At 42.6% G+C, this 25,420-nt stretch overlaps 1 protein-coding gene across 3 annotated transcripts; it reads right to left on the reverse strand.

Moving 5' to 3' along the window:
• Window positions 1-249: 249 nt before the first annotated feature.
• On the reverse strand, window positions 250-23,397 carry OPTN (optineurin). 3 transcript variants are annotated; one of them, XM_054081788.1, is made up of 14 exons: window positions 22,433-22,469; window positions 21,863-22,042; window positions 20,245-20,447; window positions 17,452-17,610; window positions 16,103-16,179; window positions 13,972-14,103; window positions 12,768-12,852; window positions 9,263-9,378; window positions 8,436-8,585; window positions 7,293-7,386; window positions 6,473-6,631; window positions 5,647-5,777; window positions 4,619-4,698; window positions 250-4,388 (listed from the first exon to the last, which is right to left on the reverse strand). In XM_054081788.1, the coding sequence occupies exons 1-14, from the start codon at window positions 22,452-22,454 to the stop codon at window positions 4,267-4,269; spliced, it is 1,710 nt and encodes a 569-aa protein (XP_053937763.1). In that variant the 5' UTR covers window positions 22,455-22,469; the 3' UTR covers window positions 250-4,266. The 3 variants fall into 3 exon arrangements, with proteins under 3 accessions (XP_053937763.1, XP_053937754.1, XP_053937772.1); XM_054081779.1 differs by having other exon boundaries at window positions 251-4,388; window positions 13,972-14,106; XM_054081797.1 differs by lacking the exon at window positions 22,433-22,469 and adding an exon at window positions 23,338-23,397 and having other exon boundaries at window positions 252-4,388; window positions 13,972-14,106.
• Between the last annotated feature and the right edge of the window lie 2,023 nt (window positions 23,398-25,420).

Consider the following 25,420-nt stretch of genomic DNA (forward strand, 5'->3'; position numbering starts at 1 on the left):
CAGAGGGACCTGTATGGCCCTCGTGAGGGTCCACTGACATAAGAAGCAGTTACTCTTGCAAAAACTGGCATTTTTTTTATTTAAGCTAATGTAGAGTAAACTTTCATCTAAAGTAACTGGATTTCTTGAAAGTTAGAACGTCCTTCTGACAGCGTGTTTTCTTTCAAACTGTCTTTCCACTGTTCACTCCTTGGAGATGATAATGTCTTGTGTTCAGTCTGATCTGTGCTGAGTAGTGTCTTCTTCTGCAATCACCTCTGTTTGAGGTCTTTCCCCGTCTCCAATGCAAGGTCAGGCAGAACTGGCTGCAAAGCTCCAAATTAGCAAGAGATTTGACTGTTGTGAAGTTCATAACAGGATTAAAATGAGTCCTTGGGAAGTAATAGACTACACATAACATTTCTGGTAAAATTTATACACATGCATGTGAGTGGAAAACATATTCTGTCCCCAACTCTTGTCTCGCTGCACATGATTGATGGAGATCACTGCCTCGTGTTCCCCTGGCCTGATAAAGGGTGCTTGCTTCCTAAAACTCTAAAATGAGTTTATTTACCAGCACAAGGCCAAGTGCAGGGTCCCACACCTGAAGCAAGGCAATCCGCGGTTTCAATACAGGATGGGGGACGAAGTGAGTGAGAGCTGCCCTGTGGAAAAGGGCTTGGGGGCGCTGGTTGATGACAAGCTTGATGTGAGCCAGCAATGAGCACTCACAGCCCAGAAGGCCAACTTTATCCTGGCCTGCATCAAAAAAAGCATCACCAGCAGGTCAAGGGAGGTCATTTGGCCCCTCTATTTCTCTCTTGTGAGACCCCACCTGCAGTATTGTGTCCAGTTCTGGAATCTGCAACATAAGAAGGAAATGGAATTGTTGGAACAGGTCCAGAGAAGGTCATGAAGATGATCAGAGAGCTGGAGCACCTTTGCTATGAGGACAGGCTGAGAGACTTGGATTTGTTCAGCCTGGAGAAGGGAAGGCTCTGAGGAGACTTTAGAGCAGCTTCCAGTGTCTGATGGGGCTACAGAAAACGTGGGGAGGCACTTTTTACAAGGACATGGAGTGATAGGACAAGAGGGAATGGCTTTAATTTGGAAGGAGGAAGATTTAGATTAGACATTAGGAAGAAATTCTTCACAATGAGGGTGGTGAGGCACTGGCACAGGTCGCCCGGGGAAGTTGTGACTGCCCCATCCCTGGAGGTGTTCAAGGCCAGGTTGGATAGGGCCTTGGGCAGCCTGATCCAGTGGGAGGTGTCCTTGCCCATGGCAGGGGGGCTGGAACTGGGTGATCTTTAATGTCCCTTCCAACCCAAACCATTCTATGATTCTATGACCTCCAGGGATGGTGACTCCAGCACTTCCCTGTGCAGCTGCTTCCCATGCTTGACCAATTCCAGAGACAGCTTCCTGCTCACAAATCGCAAGCCCACCTGATAGGACAATTCTGACTTCTTCTCAGTCTGGATTTTAAATCTGAAGAGGGATGAAATGCTTCTGATTCATATGGAGGCAGGGTAATGACCATAGGACATGCTGCTACACCAAGAATGTCCTTTGTTAAAAACAAATATGCAGGCAAGTATTAATTCATGGACATGTAGCCTCTAGTCACTTTAAAACACAAATACATTTCATCTTCTTGTTTGTCTAAGGGAAAACAAATGTGATGTACTCTTAAACCCATGCTAAAGAGTGTCTGCTGGCTGTGGGCGCCTGTTTCTGATAGCTCATCCATCTTCAGGACTGCAGTTAAAGATGACAACAACAGAAAAATAATCCTCCCTATTGCATGAACAATTTTTAGTGCATTATGGGTTTATTTGCAGTTCCTTGTCTCTCCCGATTTGCACTATAAGACCTAGTATCATATCTTCCTACGAAGACCTACTTCAGCTAATGCCCATGCCTTCCTATTAGTATTCCTGTACTAAGTTCCCCTCTCTTTCTGAAGCCTCTTAAAATGATTAATTTTGATTTGGTGGATGCATAAGTAATTCCTCCTTTGGCCTTTCACATTGATTTTCTGTGTTTTCATTAAAGTTAATGCTGCTCAGATGAAATCAGCTCTATTATCATTCTATTAGTTTGATTTGGGCCTCATAGCATTTTCATCAGATTTTGATCATTGCAGAATCCATATCTGCAAAGCTGCTGTAAAAACTATCACAAAGCTCCATAATAAAATTGGATTCAGGGAAAAAAACCCATAAATCCTGCCATCACAAGGAGCCAATTAAAAGCTAATAAGAGATTGCATCTGCTGGGACTACTTGTAATTGATGAAGAAGGTTGCAACCAAGCTGATGAATATCTCTTCACAACGGATTTCAGTCAGCTCTTGCGTTACCTGAAATAATGGACGATGCTGTGTGAGAACATGAGCTATAGCTGACAGAAAAGTATAATCCAGAGTCTACAAGAGGTAATCAGAACACAATGGCAACAAGCAAAATAAAATCAACACCTCACCTTAATTACAAGGGCAAAAAAGGGGATTATTTCTCCTGATATTGGTAGCTGAGAATTCACTGACAGCGTGACATGAAAAACACATGATTTTCTTTTGCTCAAGAAACATCTGCAAGTATTTTCTTTGTGTATATTTTAAAAATACTTATCAGCTGAGAGTGAAATGTAAATCTTACACTATCGAGGTCTGTGCTTTGAATTAGTCAGCTGTAGAGTAGTTTCTATTTCAAGTTTGAAGGAAAATATTGAGTCACCAAACTTTGAATTTCTAATTCCCCCATTGATCTGTTTGGTGTGCCTTCTCCTCTGTGATTTGGATCCCATCTACAGGACAATTTGGAGAAGCACTTATTTATGGAACTAGGTTGACGGGAGAATTTGTCATGTGCGAGTACAAAATATCAGCTATGAGACTGCCCTTTCAGTTGTGGTATCCCACATCCCTAACACTTTCTCCTACAGAGTTGTTCTGTTCTCCTTAGTTCAACGTAAGATGCTATGAGCTATAGATACTAATTTTACTGCACAAGCCTTTCTCTCTCACAGGTTGTACCATCCTTTTAATGTTCCCAACTTTGGAATACAGAAGCACGTTGATCAGCCACACATGACCCAATCTTTACTTTCGTTTGGAAGAAAAGCATTCTTGCCCCATACCTGGAAAGCTGTGCTGCTCTCCATCAGCCAGCACTGATGGACACCAGTAACACTTGGACTTTGTACCATAGCTTGACTTACTTTCCTTGAGAATGGTCTGTGTTGCCCTGTTTGAAGCTGGGGGCCTAGTGGAGTTTTCCATGTACCCGATGATGCTATAACAGCCAAAACAGAACCCCTACTCCAGGTGCATGAATATGCCATTTCTCCTCACCAGTCACAGCACTGAGCGGGGGTCTACTGAAAGTCTCATGAGCAATGCTGTTTCAATCTTCAAAGTATTCACAGGCATGGATAATTTTATACCTGCAACAGATTTATTTTGAGATGTGAAACTCCATTATACTCTTCTCTTTAAATCAGGTTACATCCATCTCAGCTCTTTCTCGCACAGTACTGTACAGGTTCACATGAAATTATTACAATCAAGAAGAATCAACACAACACCTTAAAAATGAGCAGTTCTATAAAACCAAGGGACTTAGATACACCGGGAGCTACATATATCAGACCTCAATGATCTGTTTTAAATTGTACCCCCATCTGGCTAAAGCAAGAAGTTACATAAGCCATCAATAATTTAACATCAGATTAGTATGGTTACAAGGGCAGCAATAAATCTGCCATCTGGAGAAAGAGCAGGGTGCGTTTCAAATGCCTGCTGAATACAGCACTACTCCATTTTGATGGAAGCCTCTCAAACAGCTTTTTAATGTATTCGTTTCCTGCGCTATAGTATATGACAGATGAAGTATTTACAGGGTCACAGTACTGTGATTGATCAGTATATATCCCATCTCCCTTCTAACTTCAGTGACTCAGCTCCATTCTGTGGGCTAGCCGTAACAGCACAGAACACTAGGGGAATGTTCCTTAAAGATTTCACAGCAGCAGACACACTGGGAGTTCTTTAATGCATCCATGTCATTAACCTATAAAAATTCTTTTCCTAAAGCAGATTAAAACAAGATTAGTGAGTACAGGGCAAGGTAGAGTTTTACCCTTTTCCCACTCAATTAATGAGGAAACCCCTGAAAACCTCCTTCACTGGACTGTAGGAGTTGAGCATTATTCAAGCAGGAAGAAAAAAATCTGTTTGACAGGTGAAATTCCAGAAGATAAAGAAGTGGAGAGCATCACTCAATTAATGCACTCCATAACGTGAATCTGCAGTGTGTCCAAATCAGGTAGAATTTCTTCACATTTGGGACATGAATAAACTGAGATATTCCGCTGCTCTGGCCAGTCGTGACTACCAGGTCCTGCAAACAGAGAAGATAACTGATTACCTGTTATATTTCTTGATTTTTCCACTCTTTTTGTGGAGCAGTTGAAAGAGGATTGGTGGCTTGCTCCTAACAGCCAGAGAATCATCTTTCTGCAGCTACCCAGTAGCCAGAATAGCCACAGGGAAGCTAGGGAGCTGCTTGCAGCCAAGCAAAGCTATTTTAAACTGATTGCAGTAGGGCCTGGGCTTGTGAACTTACAGTACCTGTTTGGACAAAGTGAGGTGAGTGTTCCCGGTCTGGTGGCCTGGCTCCGTGGCGATTCTGCATCTCCGCCAAAGTGTTTCTGTAAAGAATAAATAAGTCAAGGACTCCAAAGACTCAGCTAAAGGTGTCTTCCCTTTGCCTCCAGAAAAGGTCAAAGGATTCAAAATAAATGAAAAGATTTGCAAGTAAATCATGTCAAATGGGTAAATCATGTCAAATGGTTATGCATGGAGTTCACAGCTGCTGCTCAGAAAGAAGACCTAGAAACGCTGCTGTACTGAGAGATCGTGCCAGGGTTCTGCTGAAATCAATGTCATGCAACTGACACCAGCAGGATTTGGGCAGCCACACATCTAGGCACCAGGGGCACATTCCTCAGGAAAACCCCAAGGACTCTCAGCTATTCAGGGAAAACCACAAATTTGACTAAAGTAGAAAAGCAAGATATACCAGAAAAAGGGTTCAGTACACAGTTATCATGAAATGTAACTTGATTCTTCAAACTCTGGTCACTCTTCTCATACCCGTGGCTTCCACAAGATGAGTGAAGGACATGATTAATGTTTCTTTCTTCTCTTTTACAGCTAAGACTGCTAAAATGGTGCAACTCCAGGATATTACAGTACTCAAAACTACAGGTACTCAACTTAGCACTTAGCACCGACACCTGGTGAATCAGCAGGCACACACAGAACAAGCTTAACTGCAGATTCACCACTGAAACTGAGGCGAGAACTCAAACTCAAATGAATCAGCAGGGAAAATTTACCAAATATGAATCATCCAAAGTGAAATCTGGCTAAGGCACTCAAGTAAGAACTAACACACCTCACAGAGATTCTACCACAAAATTAAAATGAGAAGTCAGTCAAGTAATTTTCTCTTTTAAAATTCAAATTAGCCAAGAAATAGATGTCTTCAAAGTTGTTTGCTTTTTGCTGAGAAGCTAGCAAGACAACATTGGTCAACTTCAGCACACAGGGTAATGAGACAGTCTAGGGGCAGCTCAGCTGAAGCCTGTTCTTACCGGCTTATATCTTCAAGGTTTTGCTGCTCTTTTATCAGGTATGCCAGCTGGGCAGCCAACTGCTCCTTCTCCTCATGGATCTTCTCTCTTGCTGCCCTCTCAGCATGGAAATCAGAACAATAAACCTCCATCTGATCAGAGAAATGAAATTATCTTGAGTATTTGTAACTTACACTGAATCAGTCATATATTATATAACAAAATAGCAAACCTGTATCACAGCCTCCATCTACTTTGAACATTCCTGCAGCACCTACACACTGCAAAGCGAAGACCTGCACTACTTACAAGCACGGAAGACTCAGTATTTTCTGTATAAGATATTTAAGTGTCTCATCTGGGACAGTGCTATTGCCCTCTGGTGCACAGAGGCACAAATGAGGTACAAACAAGCAGTGAGGAGGGACTTTGACTGACGACACAGTCAAACCTGTGGCACAGAGAGCAGAACCAGGCAAAAATGACAGTTCTGTAGCTTATCTGTGAGGTAGACCCTTTGTAGTCACTGTACACACACTGTTTTGAGTAAAATCATCCCTGAAACAGATGCAGTGATTCTTAAGACAGTGGTTTTAAATAGACAAACACATCTATTCCCAGATTTTGTTTGTTGTGCCAGACTCTAGCATATACAGTTCCTCCTACAGAACCGTAGGATATGGTGGTAAAGACTCTGCAGGGATCTATAAGGCAGGCTGAGTAAGGGAATTATGCTTTGGAATTGAGGAAATGTATTCAGTAAGCTAGAGTGAGCCATAAATTAGTTCCATCTGCTTTCTGAAGCCTGGATGGGGCAACTGGTCTATTTCTGAAGAAGACCTGATACCTGAGCACGGAGCACAGCCATGGTTTCAAGGTCCTCCTCTTGCTTAGCAATTATCTGCTTCATTTCATCTATCCGGAGCTGCTTTGCAGCAAGGGCTTGTTCTGCCAACTCCACCTTTGCATTCAGTCGTTCTACCACAACTTTATCCACTCTGTCCAGCTGCAAGGAAGAACTATGATTACAAGATGAACTCAGAATACACTGCTTGAAATGAAAGCTTGCTTCTTACTCTTCCTGCAGTTAGAAAAGCTTCCAGTTTTTCATCAAAGGAATTTGGACTAAGACAACAGTGGTGACTGATATTTTAATTTAAAGATTAGCTTTCAAACTACACTGTACCATGTTAAGAGAGAACTCCCAAACAGACACTGCAAAGGATATTCTCCAGCTTCCCAGAATTATACAGAAGAATCTGGCACTTCCACGAAGCCTCAGTTATGAGCAGGACCTCACTGTGGTAGGCAATTCTATTTAAGATTAGAAAAACGTTTGGAAGTCCACCTTCCTGTATTTACAAATTATGCCGCAGGAACACCTGTCTGCCTTTGCACATCACTGATCGCTAAGGACTGGACTCCATACTGCACTGCAGATTAGATCTTATCTAGAAAATACTATAGAAGTAAGGATGTTTTGATAAAGTTGTCTATAATTGACAGCACAGGATCCATGTTTATCAGATCAATGCTGCTACATTGCATGCTATATTATGCAGAAAGGATGACAATTGTTTACTGCCTAAGTTTGTTCCAAGATACATTCCCCTGTCCCTTCCCACTTCCCCCTAATGAATTATGATTTCTTCTTGTGAAGAGTTTACCTCTTTGAGTTTCAATTCATCAATTGTTTTCCTTGCCTCAGTGAGTTCTGGAAGGAGTTTGCTGTATGTATCCTGCAAACTATTATATCTTGCCCTGTTTATGACACAAAAAGAAGTGAAAGTTTGAAATACTTAAACATTATTTGAAATCTAAATAATCTGTCAAAATCAGAAAAAAACCTCTAACCACCTCCATCTCCTAGCAAATGAATCTGCATTTCTGATGAGAAAAAAAATATCATTGTCCATGTCCCAACATCTCTCTTCCCATCAGCTATGCACTGCCACTGTCCTTGGCCTGAGTCCAAACAAATGTCCTTAAGGATTGTCTGCATTTCAGATTGAAGAATCCATCACTCTATATTTTTATATCAAGCTCAGAAATTCTGTTCAAAATATAACAGCTCTCCTAGAAAGATATTCAAGCCTTGACTCAGAGACTTCAAGTGATGGAGAATTCATCAGCAGAAGAACCAGACACAGACTCCAAAGATAATAAGCAGCTTCTCCAGCAGTTGAAGCCAGGTCCTTCAGGCAGTTCAGCCTCTCTGTACATCTTGGACTGACATCTTCACACTCCTTAGGTGGACTGCACATGACAGTAAGTAGGGAGCCAGAGCAAAACAGTGAGTCTCTTTGCTTCAGCTTCACTGCATACTTAGCTCTCCTACTTGCAAATGTCTCTACAAATGTATTGTAGAGATCGTAGACCTCTTCATTAATATCAGTTTTCCATCACTGTCACCACCTGACTTGTGCCAACCCTCCAAGATATGTATGCATTTACTCCTGCTAGTCAATGCGATAGCTGTTCTCACTGTCCTGCTTCCTCTGCTTCTATGTTATACCTGACCCAATTCCAACTTTGACAAACAGAGATACAAGTCAGAGCTTATAGCTCAAACTGTCGTTAGTGAGGGGTTCACTAGACAAAAGGAACAGTTTGGGCCTAACATGGAGAATTCAGGTTCCAAGTGACACAGACACTGAGGTGAATGCAGCTTTCTAGTTCAGACACTACAGACAATGCAGTTTCAAAGGGTGCAGAACACTAAACTTGTATTTCAGATTCAATTCCCCTTGGCCCACTTCCCTTCCTCACCAACAATACCTCCCTGGAATATGAAACCAAGTCATACTCACTTTTCTTCATGTGTCTTGGCTTGTTCCAGCTTGACCTCTGCCTGAATGCTCTCCACCTGAAGTTCCAGCTTCTTGACTGTGTATATTAGCTGCTGCTTCTCCTCCAATTCTGATGCAGCAGCTGAGCTTTTTCTTTCGAGTACCTGACACCTGGCAGAACAACGAAAAAGGCTGATCTCTCCTGTTCACGTTTTCCTGACGGATTTGGCACAGTAGACATATCACAAAAAAAATCTTTGTGTGGTTCACTTTAAAGGCTTATTTTGATGAAGAACAAGGAAAGACAAAAATTAATCTATACACAACCATCAGAAAACAAAGCTACTGAAATGAACCCTTACTTTCTTACTATTATGAATCTCAAAGAACTAGAATTTGACAGAAAACTAAGCAAATAAAGTGAGGGTCTTGTAACCACTTTTTATAACCTATGCAGTTAGTCTTCAAAATCACAGACAGCTCATGTGAAGAGGGTCATAACAGGCTTCCTTAGCTTCTTTCCCTAAGACTAGAGCAGGGATTAAATATATGAAGCAGAAAACAGGAAATATTTGCCTTTTACATCAGGAGGGGTTAAAACCCAAATCTTAAAATTCAAGGCCCTGGAGTTCTATTTGTAGAACTGGGTTGGCAGCTCAGCTTTTCTGACAATAACTGTATGTCTGTCCTTTCATCTCCACTAAAAAAGGAGGAGCAATCTTTTACAGCATTTCTATGAAACTTATTTAAGTTGATATTTGTAGAGCTGGCGAGTTCCCCAAGGTGGGAGTTGTCATACAATTATATACGGGGTGTCACGGCAGAACTTTTGTTCATCTGAACCTTACTTTTCTTGAAGCTTCTTCTGAATCAGTTCTGCTTCTTTTAACTTCTCATGGGCCTCCTGAAGCTCTTTAAACAGAGCACAAACTTGCAAATTCAGAGTTGCTACTTCACTGCCAACCTTTCAGAGAAAAAATAAGGAAAATTACATATGGACAATTCCAGACAGGAAAGTTGCAGGCTAACTAAGAAATCTAACCAGGAAGCATCATTCTTTCTGTAGAGAAAACAGTGTAAGTCAGTCTGCACTGTTACACTCTATACTCAGTAATAACGTCCTGTCCACAAGGCTTCACAGTTACCAATTACTCCTAAATATGGCAGAACCCCATTTGGACTTAACACTTTCATAAAATCCAGGTGACTCAAAAGAAAACGCTATTATTGATTTTCCAACATTGGCTAGAGTGCAATTCATGCAGACAGGAAACATATCTACAGTTTCTTTCTCAGAGCTGACAATCTAAAACACGCATGAGCAAAGCAGGCAGCCTTAGTGATCACTGCCAGTCTAAGCAACAATTTGTCAAAGAGACAGAAACAAATGATCTGTCCCTAGGTAGGCTTCCTGTTTGCTAGCATTGCTGTGCTCTTTAGGAAGAGGCGTGACCGCAGTTAGAGCTCAGAAGAAACAGTTTGGAAGTAGAGAAGCAGAGGAGACAAACTAAAACCTTAACCTTTCTTTTCCCACTTACAGCCTGTACTGGCATTACCCCTTCCATTCTAATATCCTATATCCTGGTTTTGCGGAGAAAGCACAAACCACAAGTTTTTAAGCGTGCAACCCCTCTAGCCAGCTGGCACTCTCCCTACACATAGCAACCTCTCCCATGCCACATGCATGAGAACCACAGGTCCATAACATGTATGATCTTTAAGTTCCCTTCCAACCTAAATAATTCTATGATACTATGACTTTCTGAAGGAAAAAATACAATCCCAAATGGTAACTCCATTACCATGCATTCATAAATCAACTTTATAAACCAAGAAGATGACCTCTACTAAAACTGTAATCAGTTTTGTTGTGAGTTTCCGGCCCTTTCACTCGGCCCTCAGACCACAGGAGGATCACTGAGAGATCCTGAAGGCAGGCATAAAACAAAGAGGAAGAAAGGAACAGCAGCTGGGTTCTTCTCCAACTCAAAATACAAAGTTTCAATTCTCAAAACATATTCCCACACTAAAAAACATGAAATCTTTGACTCCTGCTGGCTTGCAATCTCTGGAGGTACATCCTGGAGCTTTCCTAATGAAACATCTCAATCTCGTCATCATGCTAGCATCAGCTTTATTGTCCCTAGTACTGCAATCTTCATTGATAATGTCTTATCTCACCAAACGCAAGGAATACCTCCAGCCCAGCTTGGGAATGAGCTGGGCGGCTGTGACTGAAAAGGTAGCAGGTGTATCAAGAGCATGCTGCTGTCCTTTTTCCTTGGAGAAAAGCTTCAGTTTTCCAACAAGAGAAGTCCACAATTTCCCCAGGCAACTAAAGCAATAGAAGTTGTTCATCTGTGATGACCTGTGAACACTTCCATTTTTTCTCTCAGAGCAGAAATGTGGAATACAGCCAGTATGACCGAGAGGCAGACAGAACACAATTGTCTACTGACAGATGTTGCTGAGGACACTCTGCCCAAGCCAATATCATTCATCAGTTGTTCCAAACAAAAGGGACTGAACATAATAGTGTAAACACTCACAAAGTGCACTGCGCTATGCTTTTTCTATCTCGGAAACAAAGAGATTGGTCTTCTAACATCCTAGCTGCAAAACAAGCCACAAAATTATTTTATGCAGCAATCCAGCTAATCCAATCACACTCACAGATGAAAGCGCAGATCTTTGTAAGGTGGTGGCATTTCAATTTGCAGAAAACTAGTATCAGTAGAAATTGTTTTAACAGAAAATGTGTCAACAAATGAAACCATATATCACTGGCAAGAGTCCAACTTCTAATAAAACTGGGCCATGAATTCTTAGTCCCCAGTGAAAACCATCATAATTCAAGATATTTTACTTAATAGGAACACAATCAATCCATACTTCTGGAAAGCAAGCCTGGCAGCTTCACTGAAAGAAAAGGCTAATCTGACTCAAAAAATCCCATTCCACAGTACAGACTGTATCTCCCAAACACCCATTTCTTAGCCTGCCCAGGAAAAGAACAACACGTGAACCACAGCCTCCTAGATCTCTGCTTGCAAGCAGCCTCCCAATGAAGGCAGAACAGTAACTGCAGTGGTGCTTTAAGATGACTTGTCCCAGGAGACCAGGTTGAGGTTAGTATCCAGCAGCTGTTTGGCAGAGGACATGCTGTAGCCTCCTTTCCCTTAGCCACTCCTCACTCTCTAAACAGAGTCAAAGCAAGTTTTAAAACCTTTTCCTTCTTTCCCAGGATGTCTTCAAATGCACACACCCATTGTTTCTTTAAAGATACATACTTTACAGTAGGGGATGATAACAAGAGCTCCGCTCTACTGACAAGAGCCCTCCAAAGAAACCCAACAGCATATAAATGGAAATGACTGCCATCAAAAGTGTGAACTATGCTGACCTCAATATCAGCACTTAGATCAGGACCATGTGGCTCAGGCTGTAACTTAGGCAATGTTGAGATAAAAATACTGAAAGAATTAACAGAGACGTCATCTGCTTTCATCAGAAAGAACATCTCTTAGCCTGACTACAAACTGGTTTTGTTTAACTACACCAGCCCTGACCTAAAATACTTGTCCTGGTCTTCCAACGGCCACAGGTCTCCAGCAGATCCCACAGCACACTTGCTAGTCCCATACAGCACCTCAGGTAACCCACGCTGCCTCATATACAGGCATTCTTAGTTTCCTGTATCACGCAGCTGTGCTGAACCTGAATGGATCTCCACTGCTGTGGGAGTTTACCTGCCTACCTCACAGAGAGATGGTAGGCACATAAATTTAGGTGGATGAATCTGGCTGAATCCCAACATCCCTTCAAACTCTTAACTGCAAACAACAGGACTGACTTTGCCTGGGATTGTGTTTCAGTCCAAGAGAGTTATGCCCAACCATTCTAATACATATCACTAAAAACATGAAAAAGACCCAAATCATGTGCCATACGAGCTCCACATTTAAAGTCTCTTTTACCGTATTCATTGGATTCTGATCCAAAAGATGATCTAGTCAGCACTGAGGAAATTCACTCAGTCTAGAAGACTTTCTGGAGCTAGAAATGGCTACGTCTCTCTCTGTGCAGTGGGCATCACCAGAGTAATGATGTACACCTGCAGTTATGATGTGCTTCCTTAATTCTTGGTGACGAATTTAATCCCTTTTTGTTGGCTGGCATAATTTGGAACCACCTCTAAGATACAGATTGGAGAGTTCAAAATTCAGTTCCATATCCTATGCAAGGTTGCCCTTTGCTCCCTTTGCGCAAAGGGAAATCCAGGCCCCAAGGTCACTGACCTCAATGAATAAGCTGTATGTTGTTAAATCTGATCTCAGGAGGACAAGTACTTACAGCCTCCGAACTCTCCTCTTCTTCCTGTTCAGTTTGTGTCCCACTCTCCAGGAAGTTGTTGGTTTCCTTCTCCAGCTCTGATAGTCTGCAAAACAGAGGGATCCAACAATATGGATTTGGCCTATATTTAAAGTGAGATCGTGACTATTCAAGGATTTCATGCAGGTGACATATTCTCTAACATCACAGCCACAAATGAGAGGCAGCACTGAGCATCGACATGCAGGAAAGCCAGCACAATCATGGGGCTCCTGAAGAACACAGGACATGCAGCACGTATATTTAATTAAAATGGATGTATAGGTCTGCAGGTGTGGCGAAGAACAGCGACATTCGGTCCACAGTGATCAGTCTTTAGTAAAGTCCAAAACTGCTAGCCCTCCGGAAATGCGTGCATCAGTCTGTCCCCTGAATCCAGTAATTAACATTGCCTCTATTTTCCTTCAATACTTTGAGGCTGAGATTTCTAAGAATCATTTGGCTATGGTTCATTACCTCTTCTCAGAATACCATGTAGAAGCAATTACTGTGGCATCAACCTTTCAGAGTATGTAATGTCCAGGAAGTCTTACTCTGTCTCTGCAAAGTGAGGATTTGGAATGGCTACTGCTTGGGCAATTTTCCACACCTGAACAGTCATTCTGATTTATACCCATATAACTGAGCTGAGACAGACCCTTGTGCAGCTCTCGCTGGAAAAAACTCTCTTAGTTAAGTTTGGAATTAAACTTATTATAGACATTTCACACATTGCTAAACGTAGCCCGCCAATGTCACAAAGAGGACTGTAATCCCTCTTTTATACGTAGTGATTCGCTTAAGGCTCCACATGCAGATGATTCATACAAAACCACATAACTATGGAGGAGTAAGTGGAAAGAACATCCTCAACTAGTCACCAGATCATTCTGACATAACCTAGGGAAAGTCCAAATCCAAGAGGAAATGGTTAATTTGTCTTGATCTGTGCTGCTGTAGGAAATAATGATAAAACCACGGAAACTCTTTTGCCCACGGAAGAGAACCTGTGGTTTATCCTTATAAGAACTACCACAAAAATAAGTTATTGCTACTCAGCAGTCAGGAAATTCCCCGTCCTGCTTACATTGATGTTTCAGCTTGTCTCTGATCAGTCATACACTTGGTACCTGCAACAGCCCTGAAAGAGAACAGCTCCAAATGTTACACTGCACCTGCTTCGTACCTCTCTTTGTGATCCTGCAGCTCCTTCTCAAGTTCTTCCCTCTTCTGAGTTTCATTTCTAAGGCAGCAGAGCAGCTGGCTCACAGTTAGCTCCTCAGACTCCAACTTCTTCAGTTCATCTGCAGTTTTGCTCCTGCTTCAAATCAAGCCAGATGTAAATAACAACAGCTCTGATTTTACTAGAGCGCTTCCTTACCCTTAGTTCTGGGATCCAGTCTGAGAGCCCACCATTTTACACAGTGGTGCAAACCAACATTCTGAGAAAACAGCTCATTCCCAAGAACCAACACCTGCCCACAAGCCACCAGCCCCAGTCGCCGTGCATGCAAATGCAGTCCTTACTCTGTTCCCCACCAAGCTGGGGAAACAATTTAGTACCTAAGCAAGGACAAGAAAAGCAGTCAAGACAATACAAATCTCAGTGCATTTATTCTAACCTACTTTGCAGTCCCTTCTGCAAAGTGATGATGTCTGTTCCCAAAATAACGTTTTTTTCTGATGAACTATGCAACATTTCTTATCTCTGCCTCATTCCTTTCCAGGAAAAGAAGGCACATTCCACTAAAAACGGTCATCAGAAATTGCTTTCTTTTTCAGACAAAATCTCAATGTTTCAGCTCCTTCATGTCCTATTGCTCTTTAAAAAATCACGTTATGCTCCTGTAGAAGCCATTCAAAACCAAATACAAAACTGTCTGAAAAATAAGGTAAGTTAATTTCCTGATGATAAAATCTTGTATTCCATTGCAGCATGTGTTTAAAACTGCTTTAGTAGTTCAGAACAGAAAGTAACACAGTCTTTTATGTGCTCCTGAGTGCTAGAAATCTCTACTGAGCAAAATTCAATACCCAAAGACGGTGTTCAGCCAGGATATTTTAAGTAAATAACTTTTATCAGGGGATTTTTAGTGCACAATTCTACTCTCACAGAAATAAACCTGTCCTGAGTGGATCGCATTTCTCTGAACCTGTTAGTAAGCACCAGTCTAAAGTTTCAATGCTGGGCAAAGATACGTGATGACACAAAATATTTTAAAAGGTACATATACCCCTGTTCTTGTAGATAAGGGCCAGATACTCATCAAAAGGTAGGCACGTCCCTCAGAGAATATCTTCTCATAATCAGAGCGCTCTCACAAGCCACTGCTAACGACAACTTGAATACCTGTAGCCTTATCTGTGGTCAGCAACTCAGTTTCACCCCTGATCATAATGTTTTTTTCTCCCCTTTCAACTTCTTAACTGCATGCTGAGGGACAAGTTTTCTGTGTCATTACATTAAAAAACAGTTCTCTCTTGCAGTGACATAAGAAGTGACAGAATTTTAAGAGAAAACCTGCACACGGAGCACAGCTTTCTGGCCTGCTATGCACTTACCATTTTCTATATTCTTTCCTTCCAAAACTAAAGTTCACAAAGTAAATAAGAGAGTCCAGCCACAATCATCTAGCTGCTAACTTGGGCAGTATCCAAAATAGGGAGTTTAACAGTATCAGCTGTCTATGTCCATGGAGAGTTAAAGTTCAGCTAAGGGCAAGAAAGTCCCTCGTGCTGATGTAAAGATCGAATTTTGAGAAGTAACCTAAACAGAATGCTGGTATCTTAAGCCAAGTAACCTGAAAAAATCAGGACTATGTTATTGCCCTGCCTGTTTACCCCACCGTGATACACTTTATACCAACCACACGCAAACAGAACAGACAGGATTCAGATCTGAAAGACTACAAGACCTCTGATTTTACCAACATCATTATAATTGGGTAGAGGACAGATACTCGATTAGATGGTCTCCAATGACTAGAAGGGAGGCAGCCCTTGCAGCCTCTCGCTTTATCTTTTACATTTGGCCTCCCTTAAAAGCCTGAGAAGTTGGCAAGTCAATAGGTACAAAAAGGTCTGGCCAACTGGCCAAAATATGCTTCTTGTCAGCTAGCGAAAACTGGAAGGAAAAATGCCAGAGAGCTGAGGGTCTCTCTAACATGGAAGGCAGAGCTAGTGCAACAGAGGGGTGCAAGGCCACAAAAGAAAGAGGATTTTCTAGTGCATTGCTCATAGAAAAAAGTTCCTTCACACTGAAAACAAAAAACATTGCATAATTCTGAATCACACACATCACACAAGAACCTACATACACGTAGAGTGCAATGTTACTGGTCATTTCACCAGAACTCTCTTGATGTTCCTTTGCAGTTCTATTTAATTCTCCCTCCTAGGAAAGAAAAAGCATTATTAGCTTGGTGTATGGATGAAGCAGGGGACAGTTTTATTTACTTAAGTTACTGAAGGAAGGAAAACAGGGAAAACTAGTATCATTGTAATATAAATGAATAATCACAAAATTCCTACAGATAGTTTCAGGTTTGGAAATTCTTAACTTAAATATTTCACATGCCTTCCTCTGTATCTCTCCTGGACTGTTCAGAGAAGAGGAACAACAATGGGATTTAGCCTTCTCCTTTCATCAGCAACTTCACAGCCACTCTCTCCTATCAAGATGATGAGGCATCACACAGTAACAGCCAGCATCACTACAGGTGACTTCAAGTATAAGCCTGAATGCCACTTTTCTTTCCCACTACAAAACTCACTGTTTGATCTTTGTAGCAAAAAAAAAAACCCCAGAGAACACATCCTTGAAGGTTTCCTGCAGTCCGAAGTTTTCCTTGACAACTCCAAACATGCTGCAATTAAATTCTCTTAATTTCCTGTTGCACTTTGTGCGTTCCAAAGAGGGCCCTGATGTTACAGGGATAGCAGAGACCCACATTTTCACATTTTGTCTATGAATATTTTTCAAATTAGTATAAAAAGCAGATTTTTGTGCTTCTTCGGAACACTCAGCTTTGCACTTGGTTTTATTTGCCTGTGTCTTACGCATATCTCTCAGTAAAAATCGAGCCCCATTCTCAAAAGAAAATGCCCCCTCTATGTACAGGTGTTGCCCCTTAACGACATATAGCACAGATGTTCCGACCAAGGCAAGACTCTTAATATTCTGAATTAGTCAGAAGTCACCTTTTGGACCATGCTGGTTTCTCCAGAAAATATTTATAGTGTGATGGAAGCTACCTATGAAATTAATTTACTTTGAGTATGGAAGTGGAAGGATAAAAATAAACTCCAAGTCCTTTAGCACTACATCTCGCAACACACAAATGCTCCATGTCGGGTAATCTAAGAGACCATGCAATTGTTCTCCGTGTTATTGCTGTTGCTGGCAGCTTGCTCTTCCTTCACAAAAAGGCATGGGCTTTTCATTGACATAGGTATAGATTCACCTTATCCACAAAAGGAAGATGGAGTGCTAAATACCTCACAGCAGAATGTCATCAAGAAAACACTGTTGCCCTAATTACACTGAGACTTGATTTCCCCATCATTTAGCCTAGAAGAAAATTCAGTTTGCAGAAAAAGGAGAACCAAGATGGAACAAAAGTTTCTGGCTGCAGGTCACTGTGCTCTTTTCATTCCCCTCACTTACGTTCATCCCGATCTCCACAAAGGAATCCTCTGCTGAGGATATGTTCAGCTTGACCTGCAGTTCTGAAATGATGGCTAGCAGATCTGCCTTCTCAGCCTGGAGCCGCTGCACTTGGGATTTCAGCTGTCTCACTTCCTTCTCGGGAGCCACACAGCCCTCCTGAGGTAAACAGACCCTGCATTAGACAACCAGAAGGAAACAACAGCCAGGGAGCACAGAGCCAGAACATAAGAACGGTGTCCTGCATCCCGTCTCTGTTTAGGTTTGCCTGGAAAGCACAGATCCCTAAACTATCCTTTGGTCCACTCAACAGCAGGAGATCTAAACCGTGAAACCAAGTTAATCAAATGATGAGCATCACTCTTCTGGAAAACATGGGCCTGCTCCTCTGAATGCACAGAAAACCGGGATGTAAACCTTTGCCTGAATCTCTGACTCTCATACAGGGTCTCAGCCAACCTACAGAATTCTTGTCCAGAATTGTTGTATGTTTTTCACCCATATCCTTACTCCTTTTTTTCCCAAACATACCCAAGATTCTAGGGATAAAAGACCAGTGGGCAGAGAGCTCTTCCACAAACCTCACTTTCAGCCTTTCCCCATCACAAAACTGCTCTGTACCGCATCTCCATTTTCAGTTCTCTCCCTATATTCCTTCCCTTCCACAAAGCTTCTGTCTCTGAGATTCTCCTCAAACTTAATCTCTCCTTCCAGTCATGCCTGTCACCTTCCCCTTCTACCTCTTGCCTTTTCCCAGGATCCTCAAAACCCTCTCTCAAGCTTCTACATAACCAGGAAGCCTCATTTTTTTCTCTCCTTTAGATGCCTCACCCCATTAAGAAACTTTCCCCTTGAGTTTGTTTCTTCCTCATTTTGTAATCCGAGCCTTCCATGTCCTGGTAATACCTTTTATTACACCACATACCATTAATGTAAACTCCAGACAAATTCCAAATTACATTCTAATCTATCAGTCATGCCACATCTCCAAACTCTTGCTATGCTGACAGTGTCTCTCACCCTGCAGCACCACCCTACCCACTGGACTTGCTGCCGTCTCTGCTTTTGTGCTTAGGCTGTAAGAAGATGCAATTAAGAGCCAGTTCCAGTGAAGAGGAGAGAGCTTCACAGCAACCTGTGCTAACAGCGATACAGCTTTGAGAGAAACCCTCCTATAAATGCTGTTTTACCACTAAGGGAGGCAACACAACATACCTGTGTTTTGCTTTGAGTGAAATAGAGGTATCACTTAATGATAACAATGGAATATAGTTTATCTCAGTTAACAGGAAAACACAGACATGAGAGAAATTGGACTAATTTTTGGACAGTGTTTCTGTCAAGAATTTCTGTCTTACTCTTTCTAAGCAAATAATAGAAAAAAAGGATTAAAGCAGAACTAAAGCATTCAAGACAGAAAGTAATTCTGGCTTAAATGATAGTCAGCCTGAAAGTTATGATCAGAAATTAAAAAAACTGTCGTCTAAATAATAGTTACCACTGGCTGATAAAATTGCAAAGAATCACAGAAGAAACAAGGCTTACTCCATGAAGCTCTTGATAAGAGATAATTAGAAGAGAATTATTTTTACTTTTCTGGATGCTGGGTTACTCAAACAGGTTGGATCCCTCTGTCAATAACATATTTAAAGTATTCAAAATACAAGAAATTCTGAAACAGGCTGAGGCAGAATAAATCCTTTACTTCCCCATAAAAACTATTCCAGATTTACGAAATTCTGAGTTTCCTTGACAATCCTGAAACACAACTTTCAGCCTGTAAAGTAAAGATTAATAATCAAAGATTAAGTAATACTTACACAATCTTTACTTTACAGGCTGAAAACATTTAACACAATCACACTATTTATACAAGACTTTATTTCCCCTTTTAACTTCTGAACTCATTGGCCAATTTTGATTTATATGCTGAAAAAATCCTTACAGAGTTCCATAAAATGGGCAGTTGGGAGAGGAAAGGAGAGTCTACTAGTGACTCTGTTGAGAAGAAGACTAATAGGCTTATCCTTCACCAGGCAACAGAAAATTCACCTGGGTCCTGGCGGTACCAAATACTAGGATGTATCAGTTTGGGTGTGCATGGAACTTCTTGTTAAACATCTCCTCACATGATCATGTGAGACACAAAGTAGAGTTTGTTTTAACAGGCTTTCTCCACAGATGTCTTCAGTACTACCTCCAAAGTGTTGCCTGGCTGCCAAGCAATCACCTGCAACATCAGAAACGATGTTTTACAGAGCCAAAGGCAAGACAGAGGGAGAAAGCTGAGTCAGACCCAAATGAGGCAGCAGAAGTACCAATCAAATCTGACCTCACCAAAAGAGCTTTCAGGAGAGGAGAATGATAGAATAAAAATAGATGGAAGGTCTTTTTTTTTTTTTTTTTTTTTGCTAACTTGACAACTCCTCCCTGGAAACACAAATACAAGAGCAGTTAAATGATCATAAGACTGATAAGCTAAACAGCATAGGGGAGGACAAAGTAAAGGGATACCCAATACTAAACAAAATAAAGAATGAAAAGTTAGCAAGAAATGTTAATTTCTTCTTATATCAATAATTTTAATTATGATTGCTAAATATTAATTAAAATGTAAATTACCTCAGGCACGACACAATCACATTCTGAGAAGACTCACTTTATAACCTAAGTCAGGCCAAGACCTTTTGTTAGACGTTAACAAATCTCTGAAGCTCTCAGTGTGCTGAAGGGACACAAATGTTCCAGACTTTCAGTTTAAAACCATGTCTATCCAACCAATTCCTTATTTACCATTTCGGCTCCTTCTTCTCTTTCCTTTAAGCTCTGAAGTTGTTGCTGTAGCTGTTCATTTTCAATGCACTTGGCTAGCAAGCACTGCTTAGCTTCCTTAAACTTTAACTCGTAAAATTCTCTTTCTTCTTTCTGCTTCTCTCTCCAGATGGAAAGTTCCTCATATCGGTCCTTCATAGCTTGGTTATGCAACTTCATGGCTTCTAAATGACAGCAAGAGACAGGACATTGATTCATATTAATACTCTGTCAATGAAACAGCAGATTTCCACTGCACTGAGCTCAGTATTCTTCAGTGGGCAAGGAAATGGGTTAGCAACAATTGGGTATGTAGTGCGAAGCTCCTTCTTGTATATCTTAAATACCAAACCTAAACTGATTATAGCCCATTAGCACTACAATAAAGAGCATTAAATACACTGCTGAAATCACATGCCCACACTCTCTCACTTCTTGACCTATTCCTAAACCAAGAAGTACAAGCAAGAAGTATTGCTCATGAGAGGCACTTAGTATCTTGGTGCATTTGTTATTTACACGACCAACCCAAGTGAAAATGTTGAGCTGAGATTCTGAAACTACTGACTTTGTAGAGACTAGTAAATTGCTGCATGAAAACGGATCCTACCAAATCCAAAGTCTCAAACACGCCCAACAATGCTCTATTTGAACAGCTGGTTAAGATTTCATTGAAAGCATCAAAAAAGTATACCCAACAACTTACAGCAAAGTCAGTTCCCTCTGGCTGGGAAGTCATGTGTATGTAACGAAGTATGTAATGACATCAGCCTTACCATTGCAAAATGCTTACAATATTTTTAGGAAGAGTCAATGAAATTATTTTAGACTTCTTTTTTTAAAGCAACAAACACAAAGCCAGTTGCTTGAAAATCTTTTATACACTGTATTTTTCAGTAACTTTCATTATGTCCTGATGTGACACTATAAACTGCCAACAAATCCTTCAGGCTATGTAAATAAATGTAGCTCTGGAGAATGATTCTGCAAGGTATGAGTTACGGCAGATGTAAATATGGTCCTGAAACATTATATTACATGATATAGGACCTTTCAGCAAAATATCAGAGGCACTTCTAGAAACATTCCTACCGGATACCCAGGAGACTCCAATGCAGAGAACTTGGATCAGGTTTAGAAATTATTCAGGTCTAATTTAAATACTAGTGCGAAATCACAGCCACAAAATATATGACTTCATGCTCTGTTGCCATATAAACAGTGAGGCACCTTTGTCTTTTACATGGACGATTCCCAAATCATTTGCGTTTTGCTCTGTTTTGAAAGTAAAATACATATCTGACATGTAAACTCCTAAGATCCAGAACCAAAGCTGTGTCATCTGAAAGGCTCAACTCACTAGGCATTCTCAGGGAAACCTACGAATGTTCTCCCTCTAATCCTCCACACTGACTCAATTTAATGTGTTCTATCAAACTGGCATTGCCACTTGCAGACTCATTTACACAGCAATTGCTACCCAGGTATAAAACATCCAGCAAGAGCATACGAGCACTGAATTCATATTTGTAGGACAAAATACCCTGTAGAAGACACTCAGGACATTGGCATTTCAAGACTCGTTCACATGCATGTTCACCTTTCAACTCATTGTTCTCAGTGATTAGTTCTTTCATCTGCTGCACCATCTCTTCTGGCGTGTAGGTACTAAGAGCAGGGGCTGCCATGCTGTCCATTCCGTTTTCCATTTTACTCCCGGGATGCTCTCCATTTTCAGCAGAATGGCTTTTAAACTTCCTGGACATCTCTGAAGCATCCACTACAAGGTTTGCAAAGAGAAAATTCTTGATTTCTTCCCCAATAAACGTTTACAAGGAAAATATAATCCTACCTTCATTCTTTCAGAAAAGCCTGCCACACATCTCGTCCTAACATGGAGACACCTTCCAATCCCCCTGACACAGCACCTCAGGAGTATCTGTGAGCCTCCATATGCCATTAACTCCTCGCAGGACTGTACGAATAAAGAAACTGATCCCCAAGACGTCTCCTGGGCTATCCAACCCTTCCCCCAACCCCATTCCTCCAGGGACAAAACAAGAAGAACTTCTGTCTCACTCACGCTCCTCCTTTTCCCTCACCAGTCCTAGCAATAGGCAGCCGGACAGGACTGCAGGAAGGGAGCACGAAACAAGAAACTCTCACTCACACTCTCCTGTTTCCCTCGTCATCCCTGGCTGTGGGCAGCCGGACAGGACTGTGGGAGGTGGGGCTGAAACAAGAACTCTTGTCTCACTCACACTCCCCCTCTTCCCTCTCCATCCCCAGCTGTGAGATGATCAGCAGGTCAAGGAAGATGATTCTCCCCTTCTACTCTGCTCTTGTTAGACCTCACGTGGAGTACTGTGTCCAGTTCTGGAACACCCAACATAAGAAGGAAATGGAACTGTTGGAACGGATCCAGAGGAGGCCATAAAGATGATCAGAGGGCTGGAGCACCTGTGCTATGAGGACAGGCTGAAAGAGTTGGGGTCGTTCAGCCTGGAGAAAAGAAGGCTCAGAGGACAACTTATAGTGACCTTCCAGTACCTGAGGAGGCTACAGGAAGCTTGGGGAGGGGCTTTTTACATGGGCGTGGAGTGATAGGAAAAGGGGGAATGGCTTTAAATCGGAAAGGGGAAGATTTAGATTAGACATTATGAAGAAATTCTTCCCGATGAGGGTGGTGGCACAGTTTGCCCAGGGAAGCTGTGGATGCCCTGGAGGTGTTCAAGGCCAAGTTGGATGGGGCCTTGAGCAGCCTGGTCTGGTGGGAGGTGTCCCTGCCCATGGCAGGGGGGTTAGAACTGGATGATGTTTAAGGTCCCTTCCCACCCAAACCACACCATGATTCCAAGACAGCAGAACGCCAGCAGCTCCCCCCTCGCCTCCCCTCTCGGCCCCCGCGCTCCCTTTCACTCTGAACCTCCATTTCCGCTGACTTTTCACTTTCATTTTCGCTTTTCCCCCCCCCCCCCCGTTCCCTTCCCCCCGCACCCCCCGCCCGGCGCCGCGAGTCGCGGGGCGATCGTGCCCGGGGAGCCCCGAGGGGCACCGACCCCCCGCCGCGCTCACCCCATCACGGCGCCACCATGGCAGCGGCTCAGCTGACCGCCCTGCCCCGCCTCCCTCTCCTCCTCCCTCTCCTCCTCCTCTTTCTCCTCCCCGTACACGAGCACCCTCGCCTCTGCCGGGCACGGTGCGTCCGCCTTTCCTCCCACCCAGCTCCAGCCCCTCGGGGACAGGAGAGTGCAGTAGTGGGGCTGGGAGAACCTCAGGGGGTTCAACGAGGCCAAGTGCAAGGTCCCACACCTGGGTTGGGGCAATCCCCGATTTCAATACAGGGTGGAGGATGATGTGTTTGAGAGCAGCCCTGCAGGGAGGGACCTGGGGGTGCTGGTCGGTGAGAAGCTCGACATGAGCCGGCAATGTGCACTCACAGCCCAGAAGGCCAACTGTACCCTGAGCTGCACCAAAAGAAGCGTGGCCAGCAGGGCGGGGGAAGTGATTCTGCCCCTCTATTCCTCTATGGTGAGACCTCATCTGGAATGCTGTGTCCAGTTCTGGAATCCTCAACGTAAGAAGAATGTGGAACTGTTGGAACAGGTCCAGAGGAGGCTACAAAGATGGTCAGAGGGCTGAAGCACCTTCCCTATGAGGACAGGCTGAGAGAGTTGGAATTGTTCAGCCTGGAGAAGAGAAGGCTCAGAGGAGACCTTATAGTGACCTTCCAGTACCGGAAGGGGCTACAAGAAAGCTGGGGAGGGAGTGTTTACAAAGGCTTGTAGCGATAGGACAGGGGACAATGGGTATAAACTGGAGAGGGACAGATTCAGGCTAGACATAAAGAAGGATTTCTTCACCATGAGAGTGTTGAGACACTGGCACAGGTTGCCCAGGGAAGTTGTGGCTGCCCCATCCTTGGAGGTGTTCAAGGCCAGGTTGGATGGGGCCTTGGGCAGCCTGATCCAGTGGGATGTCCCTGCCCCTGGCACGAGGGTTGGAACTGGATGATCTTTAAAGCCCCTTCCAACCCAAACTGTTCTATGATTCTATGATTCTTTGACAGAAGCAAAACTGCCCCTGGTGCTAGTTAATAGAGATTCATAGAGTGAAGAGAAGGCTCGAGGAGAGCTTATAGTGACCTTCCAGTACCTGAAGGGGCTACAGGAAAGCTGGGGAGGGACTGTTCACAAAGGCTTTTAGTGATAGGATGAGGGACAATGGGTATAAACTGGAGAGGCGATGATTTAGACTAGACATAAGGAGGAAATTATTCACTATGAGGGTGGTGAGGCACTGGCACAGGTTTCCCAGGGAAGTTGTGGATGCCCCTGAAGGAAGAAGTTATTTGTTATAAGTTACTAACCTATTATGTGTTTGAGTATTATGTATAGTTATTGTGATTTTAGAACTAAAATATAGGATTAGCTTGAATAATAACTTTTAGCTAGCCTGCATCTGGATACTTACACTTACATAAGGAAAGAGAAAGAAGAACCAGCTAGGATCAGGTGCAGCCTTGAAGAGGTGCCCAAGGAATCTAAGAGCATGTGCAAAAAGGAAAGTTGAAAAGTTCCCTGTGAAGAAGAGTGCGAGCCTTCCTCCAGAAGTCCCCAGGCCAAGACCCCCAAAGGGCAGAGTGCATGCGCTGATGGGAAGAAACTTATGTAAATAAATTCTGGGACCTAGTTATAATAGACCCGTCTGTTCCAGGAAAAGTGATGAATATGTATGCTTTGACTGTATATAGCCTTTGTGAATTGTACTAGAAGTTGCACACACATTAGGTGGAGCGACCCCATGCATGCCTGACGTCGCAATAAAGGATACCTTACTTAATCATCAAATTGGCATTGATTATTGAATCTGGCTTTTCACAGCATCACCCCATCCATGGAGGTGTTCAAGGCCAGGCTGGATGGGGCTTTGAGCCCCCAATCCAGTGAGATGTATCCCTGCCCATGGCAGGGGGGCTGGAACTGGATGATCTTTAAGGTCCCTTCCAACCCAAACCATTTTATGATCCTATGATAGAATCTTAGAATCATGGAACTGGAGAAACATGGAATCATGGAATCATAAAAGAATAGAATCACAGAAACATAGAAATATAGAATAATGGAATTGTAGAATCGTGGAATCATGGAAACATAGA

Source organism: Cuculus canorus, chromosome 1 (assembly GCF_017976375.1).
Source record: "Cuculus canorus isolate bCucCan1 chromosome 1, bCucCan1.pri, whole genome shotgun sequence".
Classification (NCBI taxonomy): Eukaryota; Metazoa; Chordata; class Aves; order Cuculiformes; family Cuculidae; genus Cuculus; species Cuculus canorus.